Source organism: Silene latifolia, chromosome 2, assembly GCF_048544455.1.
Source record: "Silene latifolia isolate original U9 population chromosome 2, ASM4854445v1, whole genome shotgun sequence".
In the NCBI taxonomy this organism is placed as follows: Eukaryota; Viridiplantae; Streptophyta; class Magnoliopsida; order Caryophyllales; family Caryophyllaceae; genus Silene; species Silene latifolia.
The window spans coordinates 187,545,123-187,572,195 of record NC_133527.1 but is presented as its reverse complement, the minus strand read 5'-3'; the positions used below and the strand labels follow the sequence as shown (position 1 = coordinate 187,572,195).

Here is a 27,073-nt window from a genome sequence, read left to right as displayed (position 1 = left end):
GGCGGCCCGCTGTCCACACGTACCCCTAGGAATTAAAGCTCTCCTCTCTCCCCCTTTTTTAGCCAACACCATCAACCTCATTTTCACCTTGAATTGGTCAAAGCCAAATGATGAATAGAAGGAAATGAGATCATAAAGATAGGCGGACGACTTTACTTATAGTATATGTCGGATGTTTTCGTGAGCAGTAAGCAGCAAAGATCCCCTTATTTATGGAAAGCTGGTGGCCGCGCGTGAATTCTTTCAAGGCAAGGGGCGACCTGATTCGACATTGGTGTATACTCTGATCCGGTCGAGATAGTTTTCGTTTACCAGCGCGTAGGTAGTCTAAGTTCCTATGACCGAGTCTTTCTAGCCTTTGAGAACATCTTTGATTAATGTATTAAAGAGGGCCTCTCTAACCGGTGAAAAGTAGTGGGTGTCTCATATTTGGGTAGAGTGTGGCCCGATACTCTCGTCAAGTCAAGTCAATTCCTTTTCTTTTTTTTTCAATTCATTCAAGAAGTTGAAGTTTGACCTCTCCCTCTAATTTTTTTTATTTTTATTTTGGGGGACTTATTTGTTATATTGATTAAATTTTACTGGCACATATGAAATTGAGCACAATTTTGCAAAGAAATAGCCCACTTGTTTCTCGAGAAAAGATGGGAAACATGCTCTATATCATTTGATTGAATAGTTGACCCAGCCCCTTGTTGTTTGAAGAAACTCTCCACTTCAATTGGTTTTTTTTTTTTCACGAAAAGCCCGGAGAATTAGTAATGTGTCAAGAGAAATTGGTACAAGAAGCCGTGGATACACTTCTTGATAATGGAATTCGCGGGCAACCAATGAGGGACGGTCATAATAAAGTGTACAAGTCATTAAAGCTCTGGAAATCAGTGAAAAATGCTTTATCTTCCTAAAAAAGAGACTTTTCCGGGCGCAGGCTGGAATGCCCTTAGCAGTTTTGGCGGGTGCTGGGGCTAGAGAGGCCCGTTTGCGCCACTTCTTCAGTCACTACGAACGCACCCCCCCCCACCGATCAAGATCACGTCGACTCGGAATGCGCTTTAAAGTTTTTTTTTTTTTTTCCACCATTTCCATTTTTATTTGAAAAAAAGACCCAAACCCCGTGTTTTAGGCTTGGGAATGGCGGCACGAGGCAAGCCCAAGAATGACGGCGAGAATGGACCAATTATTAAATCTTGGATGGAAATTTCTTTTACGTATTTCTTTGGGTAATCTATTATTAACAACTTCTTCCCAACTTCTTTCATTATAAAAAACGATAATATTTGATACTCACTAGAATTATTATTTGTCTAAAACAAGAGAAAGAAACAAAATCTTATTTTTTATTTTGATATTTGTCTTGAGAACGACCAGTCTATCCAATCCAATTCCTTCAGTCAGAGTGATAAAGCCGCGTTTCGTGCACCTATAATGGTACCCCAGGAAGGCCATCTTCTCCTGCCCGAAATGACCGAACCCGTAACCGGTCCGTTTGACCCGTTTGACAGGTCTAGTCTCGGAGATTCATCTCCTTGGCTATGATAAACAGCATCTGAAGACGAAATATACTTCATCGCTCTCATCCACTTTTAATCTAAATGGTCTTTCAAACTAATTAATTGTAGTCTATGCAATACTATTAATAAAAAAATGGTCTTTGAAAATAATAAATAAATTGTGGTTTAGAAATCTTAATAAGACTAGTCACCAACTAAATTAATTAATATAGCAAAAAGACTATTAAAAGAAGTTAACGTCAATGTTTAATTTTATTTTGACGTGAATTGAAGAATTTTCGAGTGGCTTACCTTTACGGATAGTGACTAAATTGTCTCTAAGACTAATAATTGTTGATCTCATCTCCTCCACCTTCAACGAAACAAGATCCTATACTCTTTCTAACAACCTAATCATTCTTAAATTATTGTGCACATTGCACATACATCATGTGTGTTAATCTATCTACGTAAATGTCTCCCAATTTCATGACTTTGCATATATGATTAGTTTTTTAAAATAAATAATTGTTGTGTAAATGTTTATTTTTTTAACGTCAAATAAGTCAATAATCTTGCTTACCTTAAACCGAGTAAAAAAAAGCAGTCAAAGAATAATATAATAGAGACCAATCGACCATGCATTTCAATTTCCAAACATAATATATACTCTCTGAGTCTCTGTCATTTATTTTGAGATCACTTAGGTCCTATTTCGCAAACAATAGAAACAAATTTATGATAACGGATAACGTTAGCAGAACATGGTTAACAGATTTCAGTAGCAAGTTTGATTATCAAACAAATCAGCCGAATTAGAAAAGGGTGTTTGGTAATTAACATATTTTAAGATAATTAGAAAGGTTTCATGAATAAAGTGAATATGTTAATGCAATATGCTGTTATTAGCAACATATTAAAAAACAGTAGATTCGACCAATATGCTATTAGAATATGCAGTTTACCAAACACATGAAAATAGTAGATTGTTTGGTCAAACTACTAATTAGGTCGGAATCTACTAATTTCGTTCAATATGTTGTTTACCAAACAGAGCCTTAATGTTGTCATTTTTAATGGATGAAATTGAAATTTTCATGAAAAAGTTTCACCTATTTCTGATATTATTATTTTCACTACATCTACTAATCTACATTCGATAATTTGTACTTAAATTAGATTTTAATAATATAATTTGGTAGGAGAACTATATATCCACCTTCCAATCTGAACTTGAACAGCTTGAACTCTAACTCACGCCAATTAGTTTCTTTTAATACAGTTTTATACAAGTTGTGTACGAACGGATTCAATTTAGAAGATCATGACCCATATTAGTGATAGTTTTCCGTTTTCCGTTTTCCGTTTTACAATATATACATAGTTGTGTAATGCCCGGTTATTTTGGGTTGAATGGAGACAAGCTGAATTGAATTTAGCTGAAGTGAGTTGAACTGAACTGAAATGAGCAGAAATGAGTTGAATAAAGCTGAACTGAATCGAAATTTGTTGAGATAAATAGAGCTGAAATAAGTTAAGTAGTATTGAAGTTGACTGAATTGAGCTAAGGTGAATTGGAGTGAGTTAAACGAGAGCTAAAATTAAGCCGAAAAGAACAAGACCAAAAAATGTCAATAACCGCGATTCCGATTTGAGGCTTAACCTTTATGAATAGGTTGACAGCGACATGATGCTTGCCATGTTTCCTTAGAAATCACATAACGAACCTACTGCCACTTATTAACACAACCATAATTTGTTCAGCCCTCAATATTCGATTCCATTTCCCATGTGCAAATGCAAAAATAGATTGTCTTTACTCAATTATATTTTATACTCCGTCCGTTTCAGCCAATAATTTACATTTGCTTAATTTTCCCCTCAGAAAATAAAGCAAATGTAAACTATTTACTAGGACGGTGACAGAGTACTTAATACAATAAACCTCTAGTATATTTGTTTAGATTATGTAATAGACTAATTGACCAACATAAAGAAACTACAACTAGTACCGTAAAACCAGACAATTAATGCGGAATTAGTTAGTAGGAGTAGTTTATTATGGCCATCAAATTGAGAATTTTTTGTCATATAAGTTCGAATTATTGTCAATGACACTATTAATTGAATTAAATGATGAAAATAGTTGAAAACGAATACAAGCAATAAAAACCAAAACTGATTTCTGTATATAATTGGCAAATGGCAAATGATAACGACTCTTATATCTCAAACAAGTGACACAAGCGTATTATTTTTGAAAGATTGCTATTGAATTGTTCTTACTCCCGAATAAAATTATCGCACTTGTGACTAGTATACACTACTCAAATAGACCTGACAAAGCTGGTCCGACCGACCGACCCAATCCGAATGATCCGACCCAAAAGTGACCTGAAATGACCCTATAGACCCAAAATGAGTTAGTAATGGAAAATCCTAACCTAATATAATCCAAAACGACTCAGAATGACCAGACCTGAGTGACTCGGCCCAAAATGTCCCGACAGAAATGACTTAACCCGAACTTGACCCGAAATTACTCATTTGTCAAGCCTATACTTGAATAAAGAACCCAAATTAGCCTTATCCGATCCTGCTCGAACAAGCCAAACCGAATAAATGACCCGTACCCAAACCGGACCAAATTAATTGATGAGTTTACTAAGTCCATACTAGTGATCAACATCGTTACCCAAACAATAGACTACAAAGAAAAAGCAAAGAATATTCAAAGACGTATACATATTGACAATTAGTCGCAGCATTATTTGTCATTTGTTAATTGTTACATACAGTATAATAATATTAGCCGCCTTCATATAACTTCCACACGCTATCATTTTATGAAAGCTCAGTCAAATACCCACCAATAAAGTCACTCACTCTAACAACTCCCAACCTCACCTTCTTAATTCATATAAAACCTCCTTACATAAATCACTACTCATCCAAATTTTGCGGGTTCGAGCATAGTCTGTTGGAAAATTAGCGTCAATCTCTCACGCGCAACAGGTGTAGCGCGATTTTAGTATTTTAAAACATGAAGGTCCAAGAGAACAAGATGTTAGTGTACATACAAATGGCGAAAACAAGAAGTGCAATGGTTGTAATAATGTTGGTTATGTGTACAACAATGATATTTTATTCTCCATTTAATACTACTTCTCAAGTTAAGAAAATTGAAGCTATAGAGAAGTCGCAAAGATGGCCATTGTATGTGTTTGGTGATTCGCTTTACGATACTGGTATGGGGTTTTACGTCGATAAAGGCCCTGCGGCCGATTCGTATCCGTATGGTACTACTTATTTTAAACGGCCTGCCGGGAGATTTTCCGACGGCCGCCTTATTCCTGATTTTATAGGTATGTTCTTCTCATTTAAACATGTTACTACCTGTACTTCCTCTGTTCCATTTAAATGGAACAGAGGAAGTAATCAGGTATTTTTAGTTCATTTAAAAGGTGGTTAGGTATGAGTGTCTTGTGATAGTCACTGCCGATCGCAATCCCGGATAAATGAGGGGGTTGTGGTAGGTTTGTGGCAGTCAGCGTAAAAATTTGAATTATTTTTTAAACCGAAATGAATATTATGTCATTTTTTTTTTTTTTTTTGATAAGGTAAGAAAACATATAATTTGATTGATCATGATGTCGACTAACATTAATAAAATCGTTATTGGCAGCTCAATTCGCCAACTTACCATTTCCGGAACCATATCGGAGTCCGAATCTAACCGACTACACAAAATCCGTCAATTTTGCGGATGCAGCTGCTGGTGTTCTTGTTGATGGTCGAAACAATACAGTATGTACTTCAATTTTTTTATTTATTTAATTAATTTTTACTCCGTCTTTAATTATAACGAGTATATCTACTAGGGAATACGTCTCATAGACTCGTACTTACCTTATTCCATAATATCGTATTGTATCATATCATATGACTATAATGTCGTATTCGCTAATAATCCGACTTACGCTTTTCTTAAAAAAAAAAAAGAATTAAAAAAAGGAATATTAGTTAGGTAAGGTCGATTATATGCCAATCAGGGAGGTTGGCTGTCTTGCATAATTGCGTATTATTATGATTTATGATAAATTAACTAACGTCGGTACTTTTGTTTTTTTGAGACTGTTTCCGCGTTGTAACAGCTGTTTGGTAACATGCCAACTTGTAGTTAAGAAGTCTTTTTCTTTTGGAGAACTCTCAATCTTGTAGCGCCTATGTTAGGTGTCGATAAATCCCGAGCATATGTGATAGTTGATAAGTTGTAAATTGCGTATACTATGTTAGTCACCTCAACTTATTAGGATGTTAAACTTCGACTCAAAAAGCGTACTCTTCAACGAAATTGTTTTTACAAAAACCGTATATACATTTTTCCCGAAATGTAATTAAATAGGTTGACGGAATGAGGACATGACCGTAAACTAAACAAATAAAAATGATTTTTGATTGAAATTATTTAATTAATGTAATATAATATTTTTGCAGTTAAATTTGAAGTTACAAACGGAGTTTTTCGTGGAAATGGTTGGGAAAATGGAGAAACAATACGGAAAGGAAAAGACGAGGAAGGTAGTATCGAACGCGGTGTTATTATTCAACATAGGTTCGAACGACTATGTTGACATATGGATCAAAGTTCCTAGACCTCATAATACTTCATTTGTTAATCATTTCGTCAACAAAATTCTTGGCAATTTCACCGTCTCCATTACCGTAAGTATTACTATCGACTTTCACTATATTTCGGTACTCTATTCTTCGTTTTAAAACGATTTTTTGGACTATTTAAAACGGTTTAAATAAACTTTGTGTCATTGTGCTCGTGTTAGGCTAATTCTAGCCCAAAACCGCTTGATGCCATCTGAGTGGCGTAAACATGATTTTTAGTTAGGCGGCGAAAAATTTCAGTTCCCAAACGAGTAATATAGTCAAAAGTTTTGACTTGGAAAACGGGCGTCCTTGATAGCAACCTAGCTTCGTCGATTGTGCTATTTAACTACTACCTTTAACATTCTATTGTTTATTTATTTAAGACTATTCATTTCGAATTACAACTTTTCAAAATTGTCATTGTCTAAGGAAGACGGGCAGTCCCTGTTATCCCCCTAACTCCGTCACTAATGCTATTTAGCTACTACCTATAACAATCTATTATTTAATTAAGACTATGTTGGACTAATTTTTGATTTTATATTTTGTGTATGAATAGTCAATGTACAATCAAGGAGCAAGGAAATTTGCATTTCAAAATTATGGACCAATGGGTTGTTTACCATTATTTCTTAAGGAAAGTGGAGAATGTGCAGAGGACTTAAGTGAGTTAGCCAAAATACACAACGATAGATTTGCTGCATTAGCCAAGACTTGGGCTCGTCAATTGCCTGGATTTCAATACGTTATCTATGATTTCTATACTTCCTTAACTTCCCACATCGTAAACGGCGCTAAATACGGTACGTATTGAACTTACGTTGAGATATCTTTTATATAAAGGGAGTCACAAGACTAATTTTGATGCTAACAGGATTTGAAACCAGGTTATGAGACTCATCATGACTTTATGAGTTAAACTAACTGACATCTGTATGTTGAGACATTTTTAACGAGTTTAGATCAAAAACAATAGAGTTGATGTTTCATACCCTCAACATTGTTATGAAGCGAAACATACCATTATTTGGGATAAAAAAAAAATGGTATGTTTCGCTTCATAACAATGTTGCGGCGGCCTGTGGTATGAAACATCAACTATTATTTGTGGTCTTGCCTTATCCAAAAAAAAAAAAAAAAAAAACTAGCTGACATCTGCATGTTGACATTTTTAACGAGTTTTGATCAAAAGCGATCAGAGTTGATGTTTCATACCCGCAACATTGTTATGAAGCGAAACATACCATTATTTGGGGTAAAAAAAATAATGGTATGTTTCGCTTCATAACAATGTTGCGGCGTCTACGGGTATGAAACATCAACTATTATTTGGGGTCTTACCTTTTCAAAATTTTAAAAAAATACCATTATTTGGGGTTTAATCTTATTGTAATGTGTTTGCTTTAATAGGGTTCAAGGAAACGCAAACAGCATGTTGCGGAAGCGGGCGGTTTAATGCAAAATTTACGTGTATGGAAAGAGCTAATTTCACACTTTGTGACGATATACCGTCACATTTATTTTTTGATCCGGCGCATCCAACTGAGGAAGGTGATCGACAATTTGCGCTCGAATTTTGGAGCGGTCCACCTAGTCTTGTTTATCCTCAAAACATAAAGAGTCTGTTCGGAAGGTAAAATCATGGACGCTAATTTGTTAAATCAAAATTTTGAAATTATTTAGTTAATTGTGTAAATTGGCGATAGATGTCGGAGAATGGGTGATCGTTTGTTTTTTAATTTAAAATTTACAGTTAGTTTTTACTGATGGTACATAATTATATTTCATATATACATGAGGCATGGGCTCATGAATCTCAGATAGTGATAATATTACACACATTCAATGTAAATTTTCCTTTTCTAGAGGTGTAATTCAATGTTTTTTTCGTGATGATCGAATAAATTCGAGTGAAATCATGTGTAGACATTTCATATAGATAATTTCATCGATATTCTGTTTGTCGAAACCCAAATAAATACTTTACTCGGCTCTGCCGAGCGCAAATAGATTCGAGTACAGCTTGTGCTACAGGCTGATTACTGTTTCGGTCAAGTGTCTAAGTCCGTCCATTTAGTTTGTGCAAAACTGCAAACTAAATGGGCCGAGACACCAACATAACCCGCAACATGAGTAGGAGAAACCAGCGAAATCCTAACCAACACACGATAGAGAAGAAAGTTACGAAAGAGTCATTCACAAAAAGGATAGTTCACAAGTTAACCCCTCAACTACGGCTCATAATCTTGCTCAGGGAGCTCTTGTGTAAGTTATGCTATTTGTTGCTGTTAAAAAAAAAAAAAAAAAAAAAAAACCTACGGCTACATCGCAAACACACTGTAATTTTCCTCCATCCATGTTTCTCAGCTCATTGGACTGCTCTCTGAAACACTTGAACTATATCCACTGTAAGAGAAGTCTCGGTTGCAATTCTAAGGAGCTCGAAAAAAAGGAAGTCGTGGTTACCAGCCTTTACCGGACATTTCCAGTGAATAATTCTCTAAAATTACAGTTAGTTACTGCATAAAAGTATCCAGTCCCACAGAGATCAACCGAGAAAATGCTGTAGATTCAAGTCTTGGGCGTCTTGGGCTTAATTTGTTTCAGAAGACCCGATAGAGAAGCGCAATGAGTAGATTCGTATTTGCACATATCACAGCATTTCTCAAGCTTTACAATGACATCAAGACATCTGCACCATAATTTGGATGAAGAAAATTAGGAAAATTTATTTCGCACATTGAAAACATTTAAACAAAGTACTCCTACGGAAGCCATTTGACTTGCTGTTATATCTGAGACACCCTTCCCCTGAAGGAGTAAGGTGGCAAATCACTACTTAATGGCCGATTGTCTCGTGATGAACCAAAAAGGAAATGAGGATAATAAGGATGAGATGGAGAGAACAACAGATTAAGGGCAGATGTGCTACACTGTACAATGGGTGAAATATGACGTGACCAAGCCGACAAACAACAAATAAATACACCAATATAGGAGTACATGTGACATAAATTAACAAAGTGAGATGATTACCAGACACCAACAATTTTTTTTTTTTTTTGGTGACGAGGGGTTTAATCCCCCGGGCACATGCAATACCCTGCAAACCACGTGTGCGATGTAAATCATCCCGTAGGAAGACAGGTAACCATAGCTTATGTCGCCCCAGGGAGTCGAACCCGGGACCTCGCAACCAACAATTTAAAACCAGGGAAAAAAAACTACTAGAGAGACGGAAAACACATAAAAGGTCAATTCAAGACAATGAACAGCTGAACATCTCGACATGATGGCAAAGTAACATTTATCTAAAACCAAAAGAAAAAGGAAAGAGTAGTGTCAGATTCATGCAAATATGCATTAACAAACTACAATATGCAAGAGACACTTTTAATTCTTAATTCTTTCCTTATCGTCTTCCACGACTATGCAGTAGCCAAGAAATATCAATTAACGCACATTGGTGAGATAAATTAAGTAAGAATGATCATAATTCATGCACAGCACATTCAGATTGGATGAAAGCATCAAAGTTTATTAGTCAATGTTTAGCTGAAGTTTTGAACCAGAATCGATCCTTCAACAATACGGAATACAATATCGAAGATTTGAAATCACAGGAAATGTTGGCTAACTAAAGTCGTTGAACTTGTGACCTTGGTTTAAAGTACATCAACAATCACCATTAGAACAACCTTTGTGGCTCCCTTCACCTCAAAAACAAAACACAATGGTGTACCCACTAAAGAACCTACCTATGCTATCCGCTAGAAGCTAGAACTCATTAATCTTTTTATCAAATTTCAGAAGCTTAGCTTCTTAAGATGATCAGAGGCTCAAAGCTGGGTGGAGTCTGGATGGGCTGGGATCGAGTATTCAGCGTGATGCAAGGTGAGGGGTGGTAGCAATGAAGGTATGAGGAGGCTTGGGCAAGTGGGGGGGAGGATGAGGTCGAAAGGGAGGGGTATGCTTGGTGGAACTAGTGATGGGATGGAGATGGAGGAAAGTGGTGTATGAGGCTGAGGACGGGAGGGGTTGCGGCATTTTGAAGGTGTTGAAAGTGGACGAAGGAAAGTGGGGGGATGGGGTGAGGCTGAGGCAGGGAAGGTGGTAACTGAGGTGGGAGTAGGGTGGCAGATTATTTGAAGGCAGGAGTTGGTGGCGGTGGACTGCCTGTGAGGAGAGATAAGAAGTTCAATTAATAACTATCCCGCCAGGAGTAATAGTCACGTACCTCCCATTCAATATTACGTGCATCAGTCCGTCTCATTGAAGACGACCACTATCCGTTACAAGCCGAAGACGAATAGAGGCCCTTTCACAAAATGCAAGTGGGTGGGAAGTGGGGGTATCCATTTCCCCCCACTTATACTATCCATTTACATTTTGTGAGAGGGACAATATCCGTCTTTAGCTTCTGACAGATATCCGTCTTCAATGAGAATTTGTGTACACGCATATGGGTGTAATGATCCCCCACCACCCTTTCATGGGCTCCATCCCTCCTTCAGCAACATCATTTTACTCCTTTCCTCCATCATTTCGAGATTAATTACCCCCATAATAATTACTCCCTCCGTCCCAGTGAATTGTTGTCCTTTGATTTTAGTACAAATACCAAGGAAAAAGGAAGGGGCCAATTACTAAATGACAAGTGGAACAAATTGAGTGTGAATGGTCAAATTGTTCATCAAGTTCATTCTTAAAATAAAAAAGGACAACAACTCACAAAGGACAACAAATGACCAGGACACAGGGAGTAATATCTCCTAGCACTACTCCACATAACTAAACAGCAAAATCAGTTACATAAACTAGCTAGGAAGATATACAATTGTAGAACCAAATTTGTATGAAATCACAATCAACTATATACACACCTATTCAACTACTCCCTCAGTCCCGGTCAATTGTCATTTGAGTTTGGCACAAAGACCAAGGAAAGAAGAAGAGGCCAATTACTAAATACCAAGTGTAACAAATTGAGTGTGAATGATCAAATTGTTCATCAACTTCATTCTTAGAATAGAAAGGACAACAATTGACTGATACACCCAAAATAGAAAAGAACAACAAATGACCGGGACCGAGGGAGTAATTAATTGTTCAAGCAACATTCAGGGGGTGTTTGGTTCACGCGTGGGTATGGGTTTGGAATCGGGGATCATACCTGGGTGGTATCGGGTTGGAACTTGATACCTCATACCTTGTGTTTGGTTCAATTTTGGGGGTATGGGGTTAGAAACTAATCAAAGCTAAAAACTCTTCAAAATACAATATTTTTAATAATAATTTGTATACTATTAAATCATATAGAGAAAATTTAATCAAATAAATATATAAAATGATTTTTTTACAATTGTTTTTATCACTTTTTAATATTTATAATTTGATACCATGGGTATCAATCTCATACCCACCCCCTCCCTGGGTATGAGAAACCCATACCTCATGGGTTTGAGGTATGAGTATCAAACCTTCAATTTTGTCAACCAAACACATGGTATGGGTTTGGTTCATTCCAAACCCATACCTCATACCTATATTGGGTGAACCAAACACCCCCTCATTCTCATAAAGGTTTGATCTTTTTTTTATGTTAGATGAAAACGGGTCAAATATGCTCCACTTGCATACACAAGACAAACTATTTGTAACATCCTCCTTTATCTCATCAACAACACTAGACCCGTTTTAAGTTTAAAATGGATATTACCGTCTTAAACAAGAATTGTGTTGATAAATAAGCATGAATCAACATCACAGGCACAAATTGGACAAAACCCAGTAACAGATTCTAATCAAGAAAACTGGAAGAAAAAAGATTCACAAGGTAAATAGATTAAGTTGACTGAATCATGAATCTGATCATTCTAATTTGTTTAGGGAAAACAGCAATTAATTAGAAAGCAGTAAATTAGAAAAAAGAAAACCGTTGAGAATCAAAGTTGTTCTTGGAGAGACAGGATTGAATGTCGCAGGCCTGTTTCTTGCATGGTTCTTTGCTTGGCTGAGGCATCGCTTCTCTATTTCTCTTCCTCTATGCAAGCTTATGACAACAGGATTGAATGTCGCAGGCCTGTTTTTTTTGTTACTACTTGGTTTTTAATCTGATTAGTAACAAGAGTCAAATAGATGGACGAGGTAAAAAATGGAGACGCGTAAGCGGTATGGACTTTTGTTGTCGGTATGCTGTAGCTTAGTATTTGACCCGTTTTATTTTTAAACATCTTAGAAAAGACTAACTGAAGGTAAATATGCTATTGAGAAACACAAATTCTCCGGCGCATATCCGTTTATAGCTATAGACGGATCAAATATTCACCCACTTTAATCAAAACGGGCCAAATGTCACAAACTTAACGTCAAATGACACCAGTGCCATTTCCTAAGTTACAACAGATAGTTTATCACATGGAAATGGTACTGGTAATATTTAGCGTTAAGGTGGTGACATTTGAACCGTTTTACTTAATGTGGGTGGATATTTAGCCCGTCTATAACTAAATGGATATCCCCGTCTATAATGAGACACTTTGATTGATAAGGTACTTTGACATTTAATATCACTTGTAATTGGATTACCTAAATCACAAAATCTCAATAAAGACGGCACGTATCCGTCACTTTGGAGTGACGGATACCATTTCTTCTCACAAATGACCCAAATAGAGGAGAGAAGGAAGCACATGGGGTACCCCCACCTTGTACCCCTATTCGTTTTGTGAGTGACATTATCCGTCACTTACTCCGACCCGTCTTCGGCAAGACTAACTATACCTAAATACATGTGATTGTTGATAAGAAATCGCTAAATAAGTCTTACATTTATTGATTATTTTAATCTAATTCTAATGTGTACCGGAATATAATTTTGATATTTAATATCACTACTTGTATTTTTTCAGAAAATTATTGTTTTTTTATTGTTCTTTGCATATAAGACTAAAACAATTCGTCTATCGACAACTCGTATACATTTGTTGGGATACTGAAAACAATTTAACGGGATGACCTGAATTAAATTTACTATTTTTTTTTTTAATGACGAGCGGGTTGAATCTCACGGACTATGCATTTCCGCACCACCACATAAACCATGTAAGTCACCTCCTTTGGGAGCTGCAGTGACCAACCGATAATCGCCTCGGCTGGTAGTGAAACCCGACCTCTCAATTCACATTAAGCACGAGTAGCACAAGTCGGGAATCGAATCCGTAGCTCAATTAACAGCGACAACAGAACCTCAGTCCACCTCTACATCTTTCTTCTTCTGCTTCTTCGATTAACCTAGCCGTTACAGTAATGGCGATACCTCAAACATTCCTCCAACAATGTCAATCAATCTCTGCATTCCCTCTATTCTCACCTTCTACAACCTCCATTGCTTCTCCTCCTCCTCCTCCTCCTAACTCTTCTCGCGTTTCATTTCAATTCCGAGTATTCGCATGTTCTCAAACCTCGTCGCCTATGAACGTCGTTAACGGCAATGCCGATTTACGACTTCCGCTTCGCTCCGAAATTCGCTTCGGTTTGCCGAGTAAAGGTCGCATGGCTGCTGATACTCTCGACCTCCTCAAGGTTTTCAATTATCGCAAATTATAGAATAAGACGGTCTCACGCAATAATTACTGTCGATTATTTATTAGGTTTTTCAAAATGTTTTGCTTATGATTTTTTCCTTTGGTATTGATGTTCAGGACTGTCAGCTATCAGTGAAACAAAGCAATCCGCGACAATACGTTGCTCAAATTCCTCAGGTGAGATTCGTTCTTGAATTGATTGGAAATTTCATTTATTTTAGGTATTACTATTCAATTGCATTTCGTATTAGGTTATCGTCATTCATCGTTAATTGATAAAATTGTGTATGAGTAGAGTATCATTTGGATTGGATTTCTTTTGAGCTGGTGAAAATGATTAATTACTTCCTGTTAGTAGCGAGGTTGATATTAGAAAGTTTCGGCTTTTGCTGAGTGGAGGTTGCGTAGGAGCTGTTGACATCCTTCTGTTTTTGGAATCTTGTGTCATGTGTGACGCGGAAAATTGCTGAATGTGGATTGCTTATTCTTGCTTGATGAACTAGTGTTTCATTACTTAGTGTACTCCAGCCAGGTATAGTATGGGTAGGTCGTGGTGGAGATGACGAGTTTCAGGCCCGTGTTTGTAAACATTAAAGAAAACGTAGTTGTGGGTTAGGAAAGTTCAGAAAGTGAATAAGAATCGACAAGTAGAAAATGGAGCCTTGAGCCTAGCTAGTAGCTACCGACACATGGCTCTTTTACATAGTATAGAGATTGTGGTGTCGACATAGTATAGTTGTGACATAGATGATGGTAAAAGCCTGAAGGGTAATTTACGAACTGGAAAGGGCTTTTCCTTGTTTGTCATTTCTGTAGATGAGTAAGCTATTGCAGAAATAAGAATTGCATGATTTGTCTAAACCTTTAATTTGTGAGTAGTAGATATTGGTTTATCATTGGAGCAATTAAGTGACAGATTATTGTTGAATGTAGGTTGTTGTTTCTGGTTTTTTGGGTTCCTCCAAGATAGAGTCTAAGAGTTACAGTATAAACATATGCTTTGTGTTGTAGAGTTTTCTGTTGGATGGCGATCACCCCTTTCTCAGAATTTGATTTGCCGTGGATTGATAATCACAAGAAAAGATATCATGTTCATTTATTTTTGTAATATCAAATCAACCATGTGTTGGACTACTGGACTTCTTTTCTTGTTGGACTTCCGTACAAAGAAGCATTAAGGACATGTGTTGCTATCGTGTTATCTTTATAGAGTTTGTCTGGGAAAATGTAAAATCTAATATGGAAACATAAGGACAATGATAACCTTAGTTCACGATCGTATACAGATTACATGTGGGGAGTGATAATCTTTTGGTTTGTGCTATTATGAACATGGGAAAGTCCTCCAGATATGTATGATAGAAGTTTTTGTAGTTTTTTTATAGTAATCAGCGAAGGCAATATTAAAAGTGGACAACTGATGTTATAATCATTGACTATTTGGTTTTGGTGAATGCCATACATGTCATATATGTCGTGTCTATGACATTGTATATGGACTATGGAGCTTATTGTTGCTCATGCTATAGTGAAATAACCTGCTAATCAATAATTCAAATGCATCCTATTTCATGAGAAACTAGAACTTGGATTGAAAGTTTGGAACACCTTACTTTTAATTGCTATTCTAGACATGCATAGTTTGATATCATTTTTTTTCACTTTGTCCTCTTTCTTTTTTTCTTTTAATTGGTTGCTTTTAATGGCTGTTCATGGCTCTTGTGGTAACAATTATTCCGTCAATTACTCAATGCTGATTTCTTTGCATCTGTCTCCTCTGTAGCTGTCAAACTTGGAGGTGTGGTTTCAACGGCCTACAGATGTTGTGAAGAAGTTGTTATCTGGAGATTTAGACCTTGGTATAGTTGGATTTGATACTCTCAGCGAGTATGGTCAGGTGGCTGTCACTACTTTGGCTATCAGTTCTTTCTGTTTGAGTTTTCTGTATTTGTTGGTTCTTTTTTTGTGCCTTCCGTATGCAATTGTCAAGAATAATCGCCTTGAAAGATATTTTGTCAAGATCTAGGATTTTCAAGGGTCGGGGAGGGGGTTTCAGGAGTAAAAGGTGGGTTTTTAGGTGATGGAGATGGGTTCCAAGTTCCAAGGATGAGGTAGGGGATGTTTTTGGGCGTGGGGAGTATTTTCTGGTGGTGGGCACCCAAGGTGTAGAAACCGGTGAATGAGCCTGGCAGGTCCGGTGGTGGGTAGGCGAGCGTGGTGGCTGGGGACTGGGGTAATGGGTGGATGAAAAAGATGCATAGGGAGGATTTGGGCAAGGGTAAATAGGTAACTGTAATCACTTGCATCAAAAGCGGATTCAAATGAAACATAAAGAATTAGCTTAGATAGATGGATTATCCTTTAGAAAGTCTAGACTGCATGACTTTTTTTTTTTTTTTTTTTTTTTCCCCTGTAAGAAGGAAATAATTTTCAAGTTCTGTTAGTATGTACCCAAGTCATATTTCTTAAATGCCTTTGTTGCTATGATTGTTATGTCTGTGTTCTGATGCGTGTAAAAGAGAAGTAAAGAACTATATTCCTTTGTGGAAAATTCGATACCTGATAGCTTCCGAGTGCTCTATTTTTCTTTACTTTTATTTTATACTCCATATATGTTCTAGTAAAGGGGTGATATGTGTGATCTTATATGATTTTATGGTTGTTATTGCGAAAGACTTAGGATATGGGTCTCCATCTTCAACATTGTTTCATGCAGGGCAATGAAGACCTAATCATTGTTCATGATGCTCTAGAATACGGGGAATGTCACTTATCACTTGCTGTAAGTGCCCTTTTCTCCCAGAAATCATAAGGCATGTTTGGTAATAGTGTTACTCAGGAATTCCTTCAATCTTTTTTCAGATTCCAAAATATGGCATATTTGAGAATATAAATTCTCTGAAGGAGCTTGCTGAAATGCCCCTATGGACAGCTGAGAGACCTCTAAGAGTAGCCACTGGCTTTACCTATGTGTGTACTTTCCTCTAACTATGTTGGACCAATATTCCTTTATTTGTTTCACAGGGTTGACAAGGCAAACAAAGAGCTTGAACTTGGTCTAGTATAAGAATTAATTAGAAAATTTGCTGGTTATTTGAAGCCAATCTCTGTCGCTACTAGCTAGAGTGTTGATTGAATAGCTTTCAAATATTATAAATTTCAATTTTTGTGGCATTCGCAGCTGGGTCCCAAATTCATGAAAGATAATGGGCTGAAGCATGTTACTTTTTCAACTGCTGACGGAGCTCTAGAAGCAGCACCTGCTGTAAGATTTTTCGGAGCTATCATATATTTGCAGCCATATGTTTCACATAAGTCGGAACTTGTCTTTTCTTCTTTTTGTAGATTAGATTATCCACTACCCACTTTAGTTTGAGAGCATAATTATTGCTCTCTCATTTTGTATATAAGCATAACATCCAGGGTGTTTCTTGTATATGGGTGTCACCTCTATGGTGTCTTTATATATAAACACATCACCCCATGGTGCATTTTTGTAGATGGGTCATGGGTGTCACCTCTTATTATCTCTTTTTGTACTTGGGCGTCCCCTCCTTGTCACCCCTTAATTAATATTATATTTTACTTATCAGAAAAGAAAAATAAACATTTTGTGACCATGTGTAACTATAAGCTGCGAAACGGTTGTCTATGCCTTCAATGCAATACTCTAGATTTTATCTATGCACAAACTCTGGCATGAATTAGTTTGCCGTCTATATGCTGACATTATTTTAAATAAATTATGAAAGATATTTCCTTCGATAATAAAATGGTCTGTGATGTAAACGTGGTCTTGCATATTTTCTTCCAGTGCTATATTTTGATATCTGTAACCAACTTCGTACTGTGTGTTAGCTTGGAGAAAAGATCACAACTCGTTTTTGAAAGATGAAAATGACTGCATGTACCAAAGCTCCCCCGTTTTCAGAGATCAGGCCTGATTCCTACATAATCTGTGCTGAGTCGTGAAGAGCATTGCATCGTTTATATTGTTGCGGTTGTGGTCAATATTATTTTTGTAAACCTCTTGAATGATGAATATGAGAGGCTATCTATCCAACTGATTCAAAATATGGTTGGGGGCTTGGGGCTGAAATTTCTGAGTTGAGCTATTGAAGAATATATCAAATCATAAAATTGTTGGTTGTTGCATGCCAATTCTTTTTGTATTTGCATACCACTAATATATCTCTTTGGCTCTCAGATGGGAATAGCAGATGCAATATTGGACCTTGTAAGTAGCGGGACAACTCTGAAAGAGAATAACTTGAAAGAAATTGATGGTGGTGTTGTGCTGCAGAGCCAGGTACATCTTATGTCCCATGACTAACTTAGTACTACTCCCTCTGACCAGCAATAATATACATTTTTTTCGCCAAGTATAAAGTTCCTACTTGAAATCTTGCTTATAAAATTTTCAGGCTGTGCTTGTTGCAAGCAGGAAATCTTTGATCGGTCGCAGCGGTGTTTTGGACACTACCCACGAGATATTAGAAAGATTAGAGGCACACCTGAGGGCAATGGGTCAGTTTACGGTATGCAACTAACTGCATTAACCGTGAATTTGATGATTATCCTTGTTGTTTCTTTATCTTCATAATTCCATGTTAGGTTACTGCAAACATGAGAGGCAGTAGCGCCGAGGAAGTTGCAGAACGAATACTTAGCCAGTCATCTTTATCTGGACTGCAGGTAATGTTTTTCCCTTGACGGAGTCTTGTTTTATGATTTCTTAATGTAGTCTTCAGAGGATAGTTTAACCTGATGTCTTGAACGAGGCTCTGGCTTAGGCAGAGGTGAGACCAAAGGGAACAGTTTGAATGATACTTTTAACCTAATATCTTAAATCTAGCATCCACCCGTTATAGAAGTAGCTGAGACTCTGAGAGTATAAGAGCCTTCTCATTGATCTCCGTGATTTGTGTAGGGTCCTACTGTCAGTCCAGTTTTCAGCAAAAGAGGTGGAAAGCCGTCACCTGATTATTTTGCCATCGTTATATGTGTACCGAAAAAGGATCTATATAAGTCTGTTCAGCAACTAAGAGCGGTAAGTCTCTTCTCCACTTCATCATTGTATATTGTTTGGCTTTCAGATCATTGATCTAAAACAAACGTGAACGGTATTCTTTTTGTTTTATCTAATAAGTATAAGGCATGGGGATTTGTGACATGGGAAATGGTAAAAGATGCCTGGGGAGATTGTGATTTTATTGTTAGAAACATTGTCACATTCAAAAGATGAGTATGGCGGAGATGCGTATGTTGAGGTGGATGTGCGACCATACAAGGAAAGATCAATTAAGGAATGGAGTGATTAGGGAAAAGGTGAAAGTGGCGCCAATAGAGGACAAGATCATGGAAAACCGACTAAGATGGTTTGGCCATGTGAGAAGGAGACTTATGGACGCACCAGTTAGGAGGTTGGAGACTTGGGGAACAGAAAAGGCTCCTAGGGGTAGAGGGAGACCAAAACAGACATGGCCGAGGGTGATACAACACGATATGAGATTTCTCGGACTTGATGAGGGAATGGTGACGAAGAGGGCACTATGGAGGGCAATGATACATGTGGATTTTTAGTATTTGACGTTATTTGATATATTTAATGTTTTTTATTTAACTTTTAAAATTTATTTTTTTCTTTTCGGATTTATTACCTTTCTTATATATTAATACTTGGTTCACTTTTAAGGTATTCCGGATCCTTAAGTTTTATTTCGGTTTTCAAAATCGTTTTAATCTTTATTCTCGATTTAAATTCTAAGATTTTATAAAAGAAATCCGGACTTCAATTTTAAAACCTATAAGTTTACTTGGCTTTCGTATTATGTTTCACTCCCCTTTTGTTTTTTCACTTTCTTTTATGTTTTTCGCATTTTTGAGGTGTGCGTTCACCCAGGGACGGTTCTAAAGGATGATCATGTCAGTCAACCCCAAATTATTTTGGGATTAAGGCTCTGATGTTGTTGTTGTTGTTGTATGGTCATTTTTAGTCAACATTATGTTGTCAATTATCCCTAGAAATATGTTCAGCTTCTGAACATCCTTGGCAAAGGTGCTGAAAATAGTTATGGTTTACATAAGGTGTGTTAAGGTGTGTCAAAGACTCATTATTCTTTGATTATGGATTATAATGGAATAAATCAAAATGGCTCACTAAAGTGGCTGCCCTTTTTTCTTTTGTGAAGTAACAGTCCTTTGATGCAGTTCTCGACGCAATTTTCATCTTGGGTCATTCGGAAACAGCCTCTTTGTGTTGCTAACACAAGGGTAAGGCTGCGTACATCCGACCCCCCTTACACCGCAATTTGTGGGAGTCATTGCGGCACTGGGGTAATGTTGTTGTTGTTGTGCGTTGAGATGACTGTTGTTTGGTGCAGATTGGCGGGAGCGGAGTCCTTGTTTCTCCACTGACCTATATATTTGATGAGGAGACTCCGAGATGGAGCCAGTTACTTGCCAAACTTGGCCTCTAATGTGATGTGGTGTTCGGGTTTTCCCAATGCTCTACTACTAGCTCTACTACTACAGAGTATATTTACGGCGAAAATGAATTAGCTGGTTTTGCAGCTTTGTCCTGGAGGTTTCGGTTAAGGAATATTCAACAGTTTTATGGTATCACGTTACAAAGAGTGATTTTGTTGAACTGTAATCCCTGTAATACTGCTGTTCTTCGAGAATTTGTTTACAATTTTATAGTATACGTAACGAATAGTGAACAAGCGTAATTTCTGTAATACTGCTGTTCTACAAGTATTTTGTTTACTTCTTATTATGAACATGAATAAAAATGTGTCCTCAATTGAATTTCTTGTTCTATTTCATTTTCACCTCTTGTTTACCTGTCTTTTGTATTATGTCAGTCATAGCCGGTTCCAAAGGATGATTCATGTCAGCCGACACCAAATTATTTTGGGATTAAGGCTCGGATGTTGTTGTATTCATTTTCACCTCTAATTTTCGAAGCTGAGAAATTCTGAACAGTATTTTAAGCCATGGTATTAAAATATTAAATCTAGCAACATTCGGTTTCCAGATCGAATCAAAATTGTCATTCTTTGAGCAGAAAACCTTGTAGATGTTTAAAATTGGACAGTAATCGAAAACTTGGCTAAATTTCTTTTACCGTGCAGTACAGCTCTGCACTTGACGACTGATTGTACCGAGAAAAATGAGCCTATACAGTAAAAGATTTTATTGGGGAAATTCAATCACGGCGTACAATACCAAATTGTAAATTCTAATACAATACAAAAACTATACAAAGTACACATTTCACTGCTGCAAACTCTTTACAGGCGCAAACCCAAAAAAGCTTCAAGACAAGAGTTGGACGGCTGCAATGGCAGGTATTTTTTCGCGTAATTTTTGAGTCACAGCTACTCGAACAGTCATAACACCTGCAGCGGGCCCCATGATTCTGACTTTTACGATTGGATCTTCAATTGAAACAAGTTCCAAACTTCCGCCAGCAGCTCCTATAAGGTATGGCCTGATTTCTTCAAGAACCTGAAGAAATATCAGGGTTCGTCAGCAATTAATGTTTCTAGACACACTGTCAAAATAACTACAAGTAGGGATGGCAATGGTTCGGGTTGGATCGGGTTTTACAAGATCCAAACCCGATCCACTTACTTATTGGATCACAGATCCATATCCATATCCGATCCATATCCAAAATTTTAAAATCCATACCCGATCCATTATACTTTTTTCAAACCCATACCCGCTCCAAATCCATATACCCGATCCGCTACATAATCCAAAACCCAATATGAAACTTGATTTGACTACATAAAAATTTAATCTTATATAAGAAAATTTAAATTTCAAGGTTAATAAAGCCTAAATTTTCAATAATATCCACTTGGATCGGGTTCGGGTATGAATGGATTGGGTTTGAATTTGGTTCGGGTTTTCCAATAGTGGATATGGATATGGTTTTTTAAATAGTGGATCGGGAATGGGTTTTTAAAGAGTGGGTTTGGATCGAATTTTTTCCTTCGGTTCGATTCGGGTTCGGTTCGATTTGAGTCATAATTGCCATCCCTAACTACAAGTTGAACTATACAAACATGACAATCTGTGTAAATGCTAATTAAATCGATTAAAGATGCATCACGGCTAACTTAGACGAACAAGAAAAGAGTGTCACCAACGTACAATAGCTTATGGCAACCAAGTCAAGCATTTGTTTAGTTCTTTTATACTTTTAACTGCTCTACGAAGTACTAGCATTTTTAATTTGGGATGCAATATTCAAGAGAAACATATTTCAACTAGAAAAACTCGATGAGAAATAACTCGGAAACTTACGTTCTCTACATTTTCATCGTTCAACTCAAGACCAGTTTCCTCATCAGGCACTGCTTCAACTGCAACTATCTCAGGAATCTTTTCCATAAGACGGCGTTCAATACCTAGTTTCATGGTTGTCACAGAACTCGGACAAGATCCACATGCTCCTTGTAACTTCAACTTAACAATATTGCCATCAATCTCATGAAGAGCCACATTACCACCATCGGCAATAAGATATGGTCGGACTTCATCTAGCACTGTTTCAATATTTTCAGCAGTCAGGGGTAGCTCCAGAGCTGATTGTGGCCCAGCAACAGCTTTAACCACTGCAGAGGGGATATGCATCAGAATCCGTGTACAATAATGAATAATCCAATCGTAAACAAAAGTAAACAAAGAAGCAAACAAATATGTGATATCAATATAATTTTTTGAATCAAATAATTACTTAACACTATAAAGTCAGGACTTTGAAATGGGGTAACAAGTGTCAATGATTTCAGGTGTGATTACCCTCAAAATGAAATACCACTAAAAGAAGCCAGCTTTTATCTGTTAGATTCCTTATAAGAACATCTTAAAAAAAAAAAAAAAAAAAAAAAAAAAAAAAAAAAACTTGGATTAAAAAGTTGTTCTTATAAAGAGAAAAAGAAGTATTCACAGGTAGGAGGAACGTAGTTGGGATCCCGGTAAACATATCACCGGCCTAGAACGAAGTGAAACTAATAAAGAAGACCTTCCCCAAACATAATCCAAGGAGTTTGATAGATAGTAGTTGGATAAAATTTTAGATGGATCGAAGTGTTGATGTCTTGATGATCTCTATCTCCCTATTTTTCTTCACTTTATTGACTCTTCCCTTAATCTCATTCATCCATTCTTACGTCTCCATTGTATAATTCTGAGTGATTGTTCATATTTTTCTCACTTCTTCACTTTATTAACTCCATATCCCTTAGGGCTCCCTTGGGATAGGGCCGTAGGGGTGCTAACGAGCCGAGCCGAGCCCGAGCTTGGCCTTGCTCGGCTTGTGCTCAAGAACCAAAACTCGATCTCGAGCCGATCTCGAGCTTACCCGAGCTTGTAAAAAATATGCTCGCTATCAAGCTTGCGAGCTTTAACGCGAGCTCGAGCCTATATATAATGGCTAATTTTTTTGATTTTTTTTTTCTTCCGATATTTTCAATAACAAGGCTAGAAGGTTAAATGTAAAATATTTGGCAAATCGGTGAGACATTTTAAAATATGTGATATAAAATATAATCATGATAAAATATTTGTATAAAATATGAGCAATATCTTATATAATCAAACAAGGTCGAGCTGCTCACGAGTTTTTCGATCCGAGCCAACGTTTGCTCGCCTTGACTCGATAAGCTCTCGAGCCGAACCCGAGCTCGAGCCGATCTCGCACGAGCCGAGCTTTGACCCTCCCAATCTCGAGTTGCTCGCGAGCTGTCTCGTCTCATTAAAACCATAGGGGTAATTATTACCGGAGTAATGAAGGCTAAAACAAGAAGAAATGGGAGAAGATTGGTGGTTAGTGGTGGTTGTGGAGGGTGAAAAGAGGAGGTAATGGAGGAACTATTACCTTCATATGGAGGTAATACATTACTTGGGGCGGGGGGAAGGGGGGCTAACTATTACTCCCTTAGTGGAGGGACTATTACACTATCTTCTCCAATTTCTATCTCCTGACACCATCACTTTCCTCCATTTTTTACTTCATTTAGGCTCTATTATCCCCATGTCAAGCGAGCCCTAAAACTTATTCATCCAACACATTTCTACAATTTTAATCCTAGCAATAATCCCCTCTCGTCCATCAAACTGAGTATCAATTTCCTAGAAAACATATCCTCTAACCTAGTAATGCCATTTGCGGATATCACGCTTGGGTAGTCGCCTTAGGCAGTTCATAAACACCAAAGTTCATACACTGAATCTAGCATGAGCTTTCTTCATAGACTTCAAGCTATTGGATATCACATGCCTTGCCAAAATATTAGACGTCAAACTAATGCATGCATCAATGCATCATGCTACAAGAAGAATATAAACATGAAACAAATGCACAGGGCTGGAAGACACTCTATCAATTCACACCAGTAAAATGCGCAAACACAATGGCAATTTCGTTAACTGAGACCCAAATCATTCACAAAATCCCTCATTTGGAGATAGGGATATGATGTATGCTGTCTTACCCAATTACCCCTACATCAGCAACACAAAGAAGATGTTTCCGAATGACCCAATATGAAAATTTCATCGAATGAATGTTACTTCACAATAAATAAACAAATAAATACTCCCTCTGTCCCGGTGAGGTTGTCCTTTGTATTTTAAGAATGCATTTGATGAACAATTTGGTTATTCACACTCAATTTGGTCCATATGTCATTTAGTTATTGGCCCTCTCCTCTTTCCTTGGTCTTTGTGCCAAAACCAAAGGACAACAAATGACCGGGACGGAGGGAGTAAATAAAAAGAAGCGCAATCAGTTGCACATTGGAGGCTGGGGGTTTGATGTACACAGTCTTACCCATCTCTTAGAAACACAGAAATGCAGTTTTCCAGGACGCAATATGAAAATTGCATTGAATGAACTATTCTGCAACAAGTTTAATAAATCATTTTGCTTTATTCCATCATAATCCGTAACCTAAGTAAGAACGAGTATACGGCGCCACTGGATATGTAAACAAGAATCACACAAACCAACTTTAACGGTTCTTACAGATTCAGAAAGACAACAGAAATGAATCAAAAAGGAAGAAATCAAGAAAGAAACACCTGGGTTTCGAGCAGCCGAAATCGATACGAAGGTTGAGGAATTAAGAGAAATCCGACGAGAACGCCGCGATAGATTGAACCCTCGAAAGATACAGCTTGGAGAATCAAACAACAATGAATTCTACAAATATAAAAACAACCCAATTACTCAAACATCATAATAATACCTAAAACCCCAGAAAATAATGATCATCATAAATATACAAATATATGTAATTAAATTTAATTAAATACCAATAAAAGGGATACCTTGAAAATAAGAGGAAAATGAAATGAGGAAGAAGGAGAAGAAGAAGGTTCAATGGCGGGGGTAAAGTGGGTCCTACTAGAGCAATAGTAGGATGAAGAAGAGCTCAACATCTTCAAGATTATACTCCTACTATGGGATTTACTACTCTTCTTGATTTTTGATATCTGATGATATTCTTCTATCTGCTCTTTTCTTCTTTATTTTTTTGTTTGTTTAATTTTTGTTGCTTGGAAATGAAGGACAAGTAGAACCACAGAATTAATAATTAGTCCATGGTCGTCCGTTAGGGTTACGACTTGCCCTGTACAAATGACCAAATGATGCGTGGTCAATTCCGGTGACTATGACTAGACCTGTAGTCGGGACGGGCTGGGCCCGGGCGGGCCAGGCTCTTCTGGTAGGGCCCGGGTCAGGCCGGGTGCGGGCTTGGCCGGGGCAGGCTAAGCTGGGATATGTTTGACCCGTACCATGCCCGAGGCGGGCCGGGCTGACGGGTCTCACCAATTTATTTTTATTTCTTATTATTTTTGCTAAACTGGTGGGCCAAGGTCGGACCGGGCTGGAATTTTATGACCAGGACCAGGACGGGTCGGGCCAGGTTGGAATTTTAGGACCAGGCCCGGGCTGGATTGGGCCGGGTCAGGCCAAGTTGCATAAAATAACGGGCCAAGGCGAGTCGGGTCCAGGCCGGGCCGGGTCAGCCCGTGCTGATGGCCAGCTCTAACTATGACCTCCTCATATTTAAATACCATGAGCAATTAGATGTTAGATCCACGGGTAAGGGTTGTTCTAATTTAATCGAACAGTGTTAGAATCCGGCTTGAATCTGGAAAAAACAGGTTGGTATACACCAAAAAAAAAATGATTATACTCTATATTTGCCTATGTCAACTAACTCAATTTTATGGGTTAATATTTTGCGTGTTTATGGTTAGAAACAGTTTGACTTAAATTCCGTTTGTAGGTTCAACCAATTTTTTGAGGTCCATAAACATTATCAAAAATGTGTACGGACTATCCCAGCATATTTATTACCTCAATTTTAAGTCGACGGTTTTGAAGAACACAAATTATCATTGAAAACGGACATTGTCCGTCACAAGCTGAAAACGGATAGTACCCCTCTCACGATATACAAGTGGCAAATCAAGTAGGAATTAAATGGAGCACCCCACTTGCCCTCCCACTTGTGATATTGTGAGAGAGGGACATTATCCGTCTTCAGTTTGTGACGGATAGTATCCGTTTTCAATGAGACAAGCTGTTTGAAGAATATGCAACTCAAAAATTGCCTATGATAGACTACGTATAATTTTGTACTACTTGATTTTAAATTTCTGAAAATATGAGTAGATCATGACATCTACAACATTATCAAAGCATTCCATTCACAAGAAATTTTTCCAATAAACAAAACACTTTGGAGTAATAGCTAGGGGTGAGCAAAACCGTGTACCCGATATGGTTTTGAAAACCGTATCGGGTATACGGTTTTAAAAATCGCAAAAATCACTATACGGATCCGATACGGTTTAACCGTATATACGGTTTTCGGGTACCCGGAAAATCCGTGTATACGGAATCCGTATATACGGATACGGTTTGGTGACAAATGCCCAATTAAACATTGTAATTATTCAAGAGCTAATAATTAGCTCTAACATGACCACCTCTTATAAAGGGCCGATTTTTGTTTATTGAGATAAGTTAGTAAAAAAAGTCATAAAAAACATTAAAAGAGTGGAGTTGAAAGAGGAACTTTGCATTTTTTAATATTTTTTTATACAAAAAAATAAAACCGTGTCAGAAACCGTATATACGGTTTCCTTTTTGCCCGGCCCGGATACGGTACGGTTTTTATAAAACCGTATCGTATATACGGATTTTCGTATCGTATATACGGAAATCCGTATAACTCAAACCGTATACCGTATCGTATCCGTATTATAAAACCGTATCGTATATTTTTGCTCACCCCTAGTAAT

General features: G+C 37.4%; 4 protein-coding genes across 4 annotated transcripts; 2 read left to right on the top strand and 2 right to left on the bottom strand.

Moving 5' to 3' along the window:
- Positions 1-4,341: 4,341 nt before the first annotated feature.
- Positions 4,342-8,068, top strand: LOC141643860 (GDSL lipase-like). Its single transcript, XM_074453183.1, has 5 exons — positions 4,342-4,855; positions 5,176-5,297; positions 5,988-6,215; positions 6,712-6,955; positions 7,563-8,068. The coding sequence occupies exons 1-5, from the start codon at positions 4,534-4,536 to the stop codon at positions 7,787-7,789; spliced, it is 1,143 nt and encodes a 380-aa protein (XP_074309284.1). The 5' UTR covers positions 4,342-4,533; the 3' UTR covers positions 7,790-8,068.
- Positions 8,069-8,597: 529 nt separating this feature from the next.
- Positions 8,598-12,264, bottom strand: LOC141643862 (uncharacterized). Its single transcript, XM_074453184.1, has 2 exons — positions 12,089-12,264; positions 8,598-8,844 (listed from the first exon to the last, which is right to left on the bottom strand). Exons 1-2 carry the CDS (start codon positions 12,172-12,174, stop codon positions 8,724-8,726), a joined length of 207 nt encoding a protein of 68 aa, XP_074309285.1. The 5' UTR covers positions 12,175-12,264; the 3' UTR covers positions 8,598-8,723.
- A 1,046-nt stretch (positions 12,265-13,310) lies between these two features.
- LOC141643849 (ATP phosphoribosyltransferase 2, chloroplastic) lies at positions 13,311-20,565 on the top strand. Its single transcript, XM_074453172.1, has 11 exons — positions 13,311-13,736; positions 13,856-13,915; positions 15,522-15,635; positions 16,455-16,520; positions 16,601-16,708; positions 16,920-17,003; positions 17,946-18,047; positions 18,163-18,276; positions 18,353-18,433; positions 18,669-18,788; positions 20,122-20,565. Exons 1-11 carry the CDS (start codon positions 13,461-13,463, stop codon positions 20,215-20,217), a joined length of 1,221 nt encoding a protein of 406 aa, XP_074309273.1. The 5' UTR covers positions 13,311-13,460; the 3' UTR covers positions 20,218-20,565.
- Positions 20,566-20,921: 356 nt separating this feature from the next.
- Positions 20,922-25,418, bottom strand: LOC141643850 (nifU-like protein 2, chloroplastic). Its single transcript, XM_074453173.1, has 4 exons — positions 25,088-25,418; positions 24,839-24,959; positions 22,058-22,368; positions 20,922-21,250 (listed from the first exon to the last, which is right to left on the bottom strand). Exons 1-4 carry the CDS (start codon positions 25,196-25,198, stop codon positions 21,059-21,061), a joined length of 735 nt encoding a protein of 244 aa, XP_074309274.1. The 5' UTR covers positions 25,199-25,418; the 3' UTR covers positions 20,922-21,058.
- Positions 25,419-27,073: the final 1,655 nt, after the last annotated feature.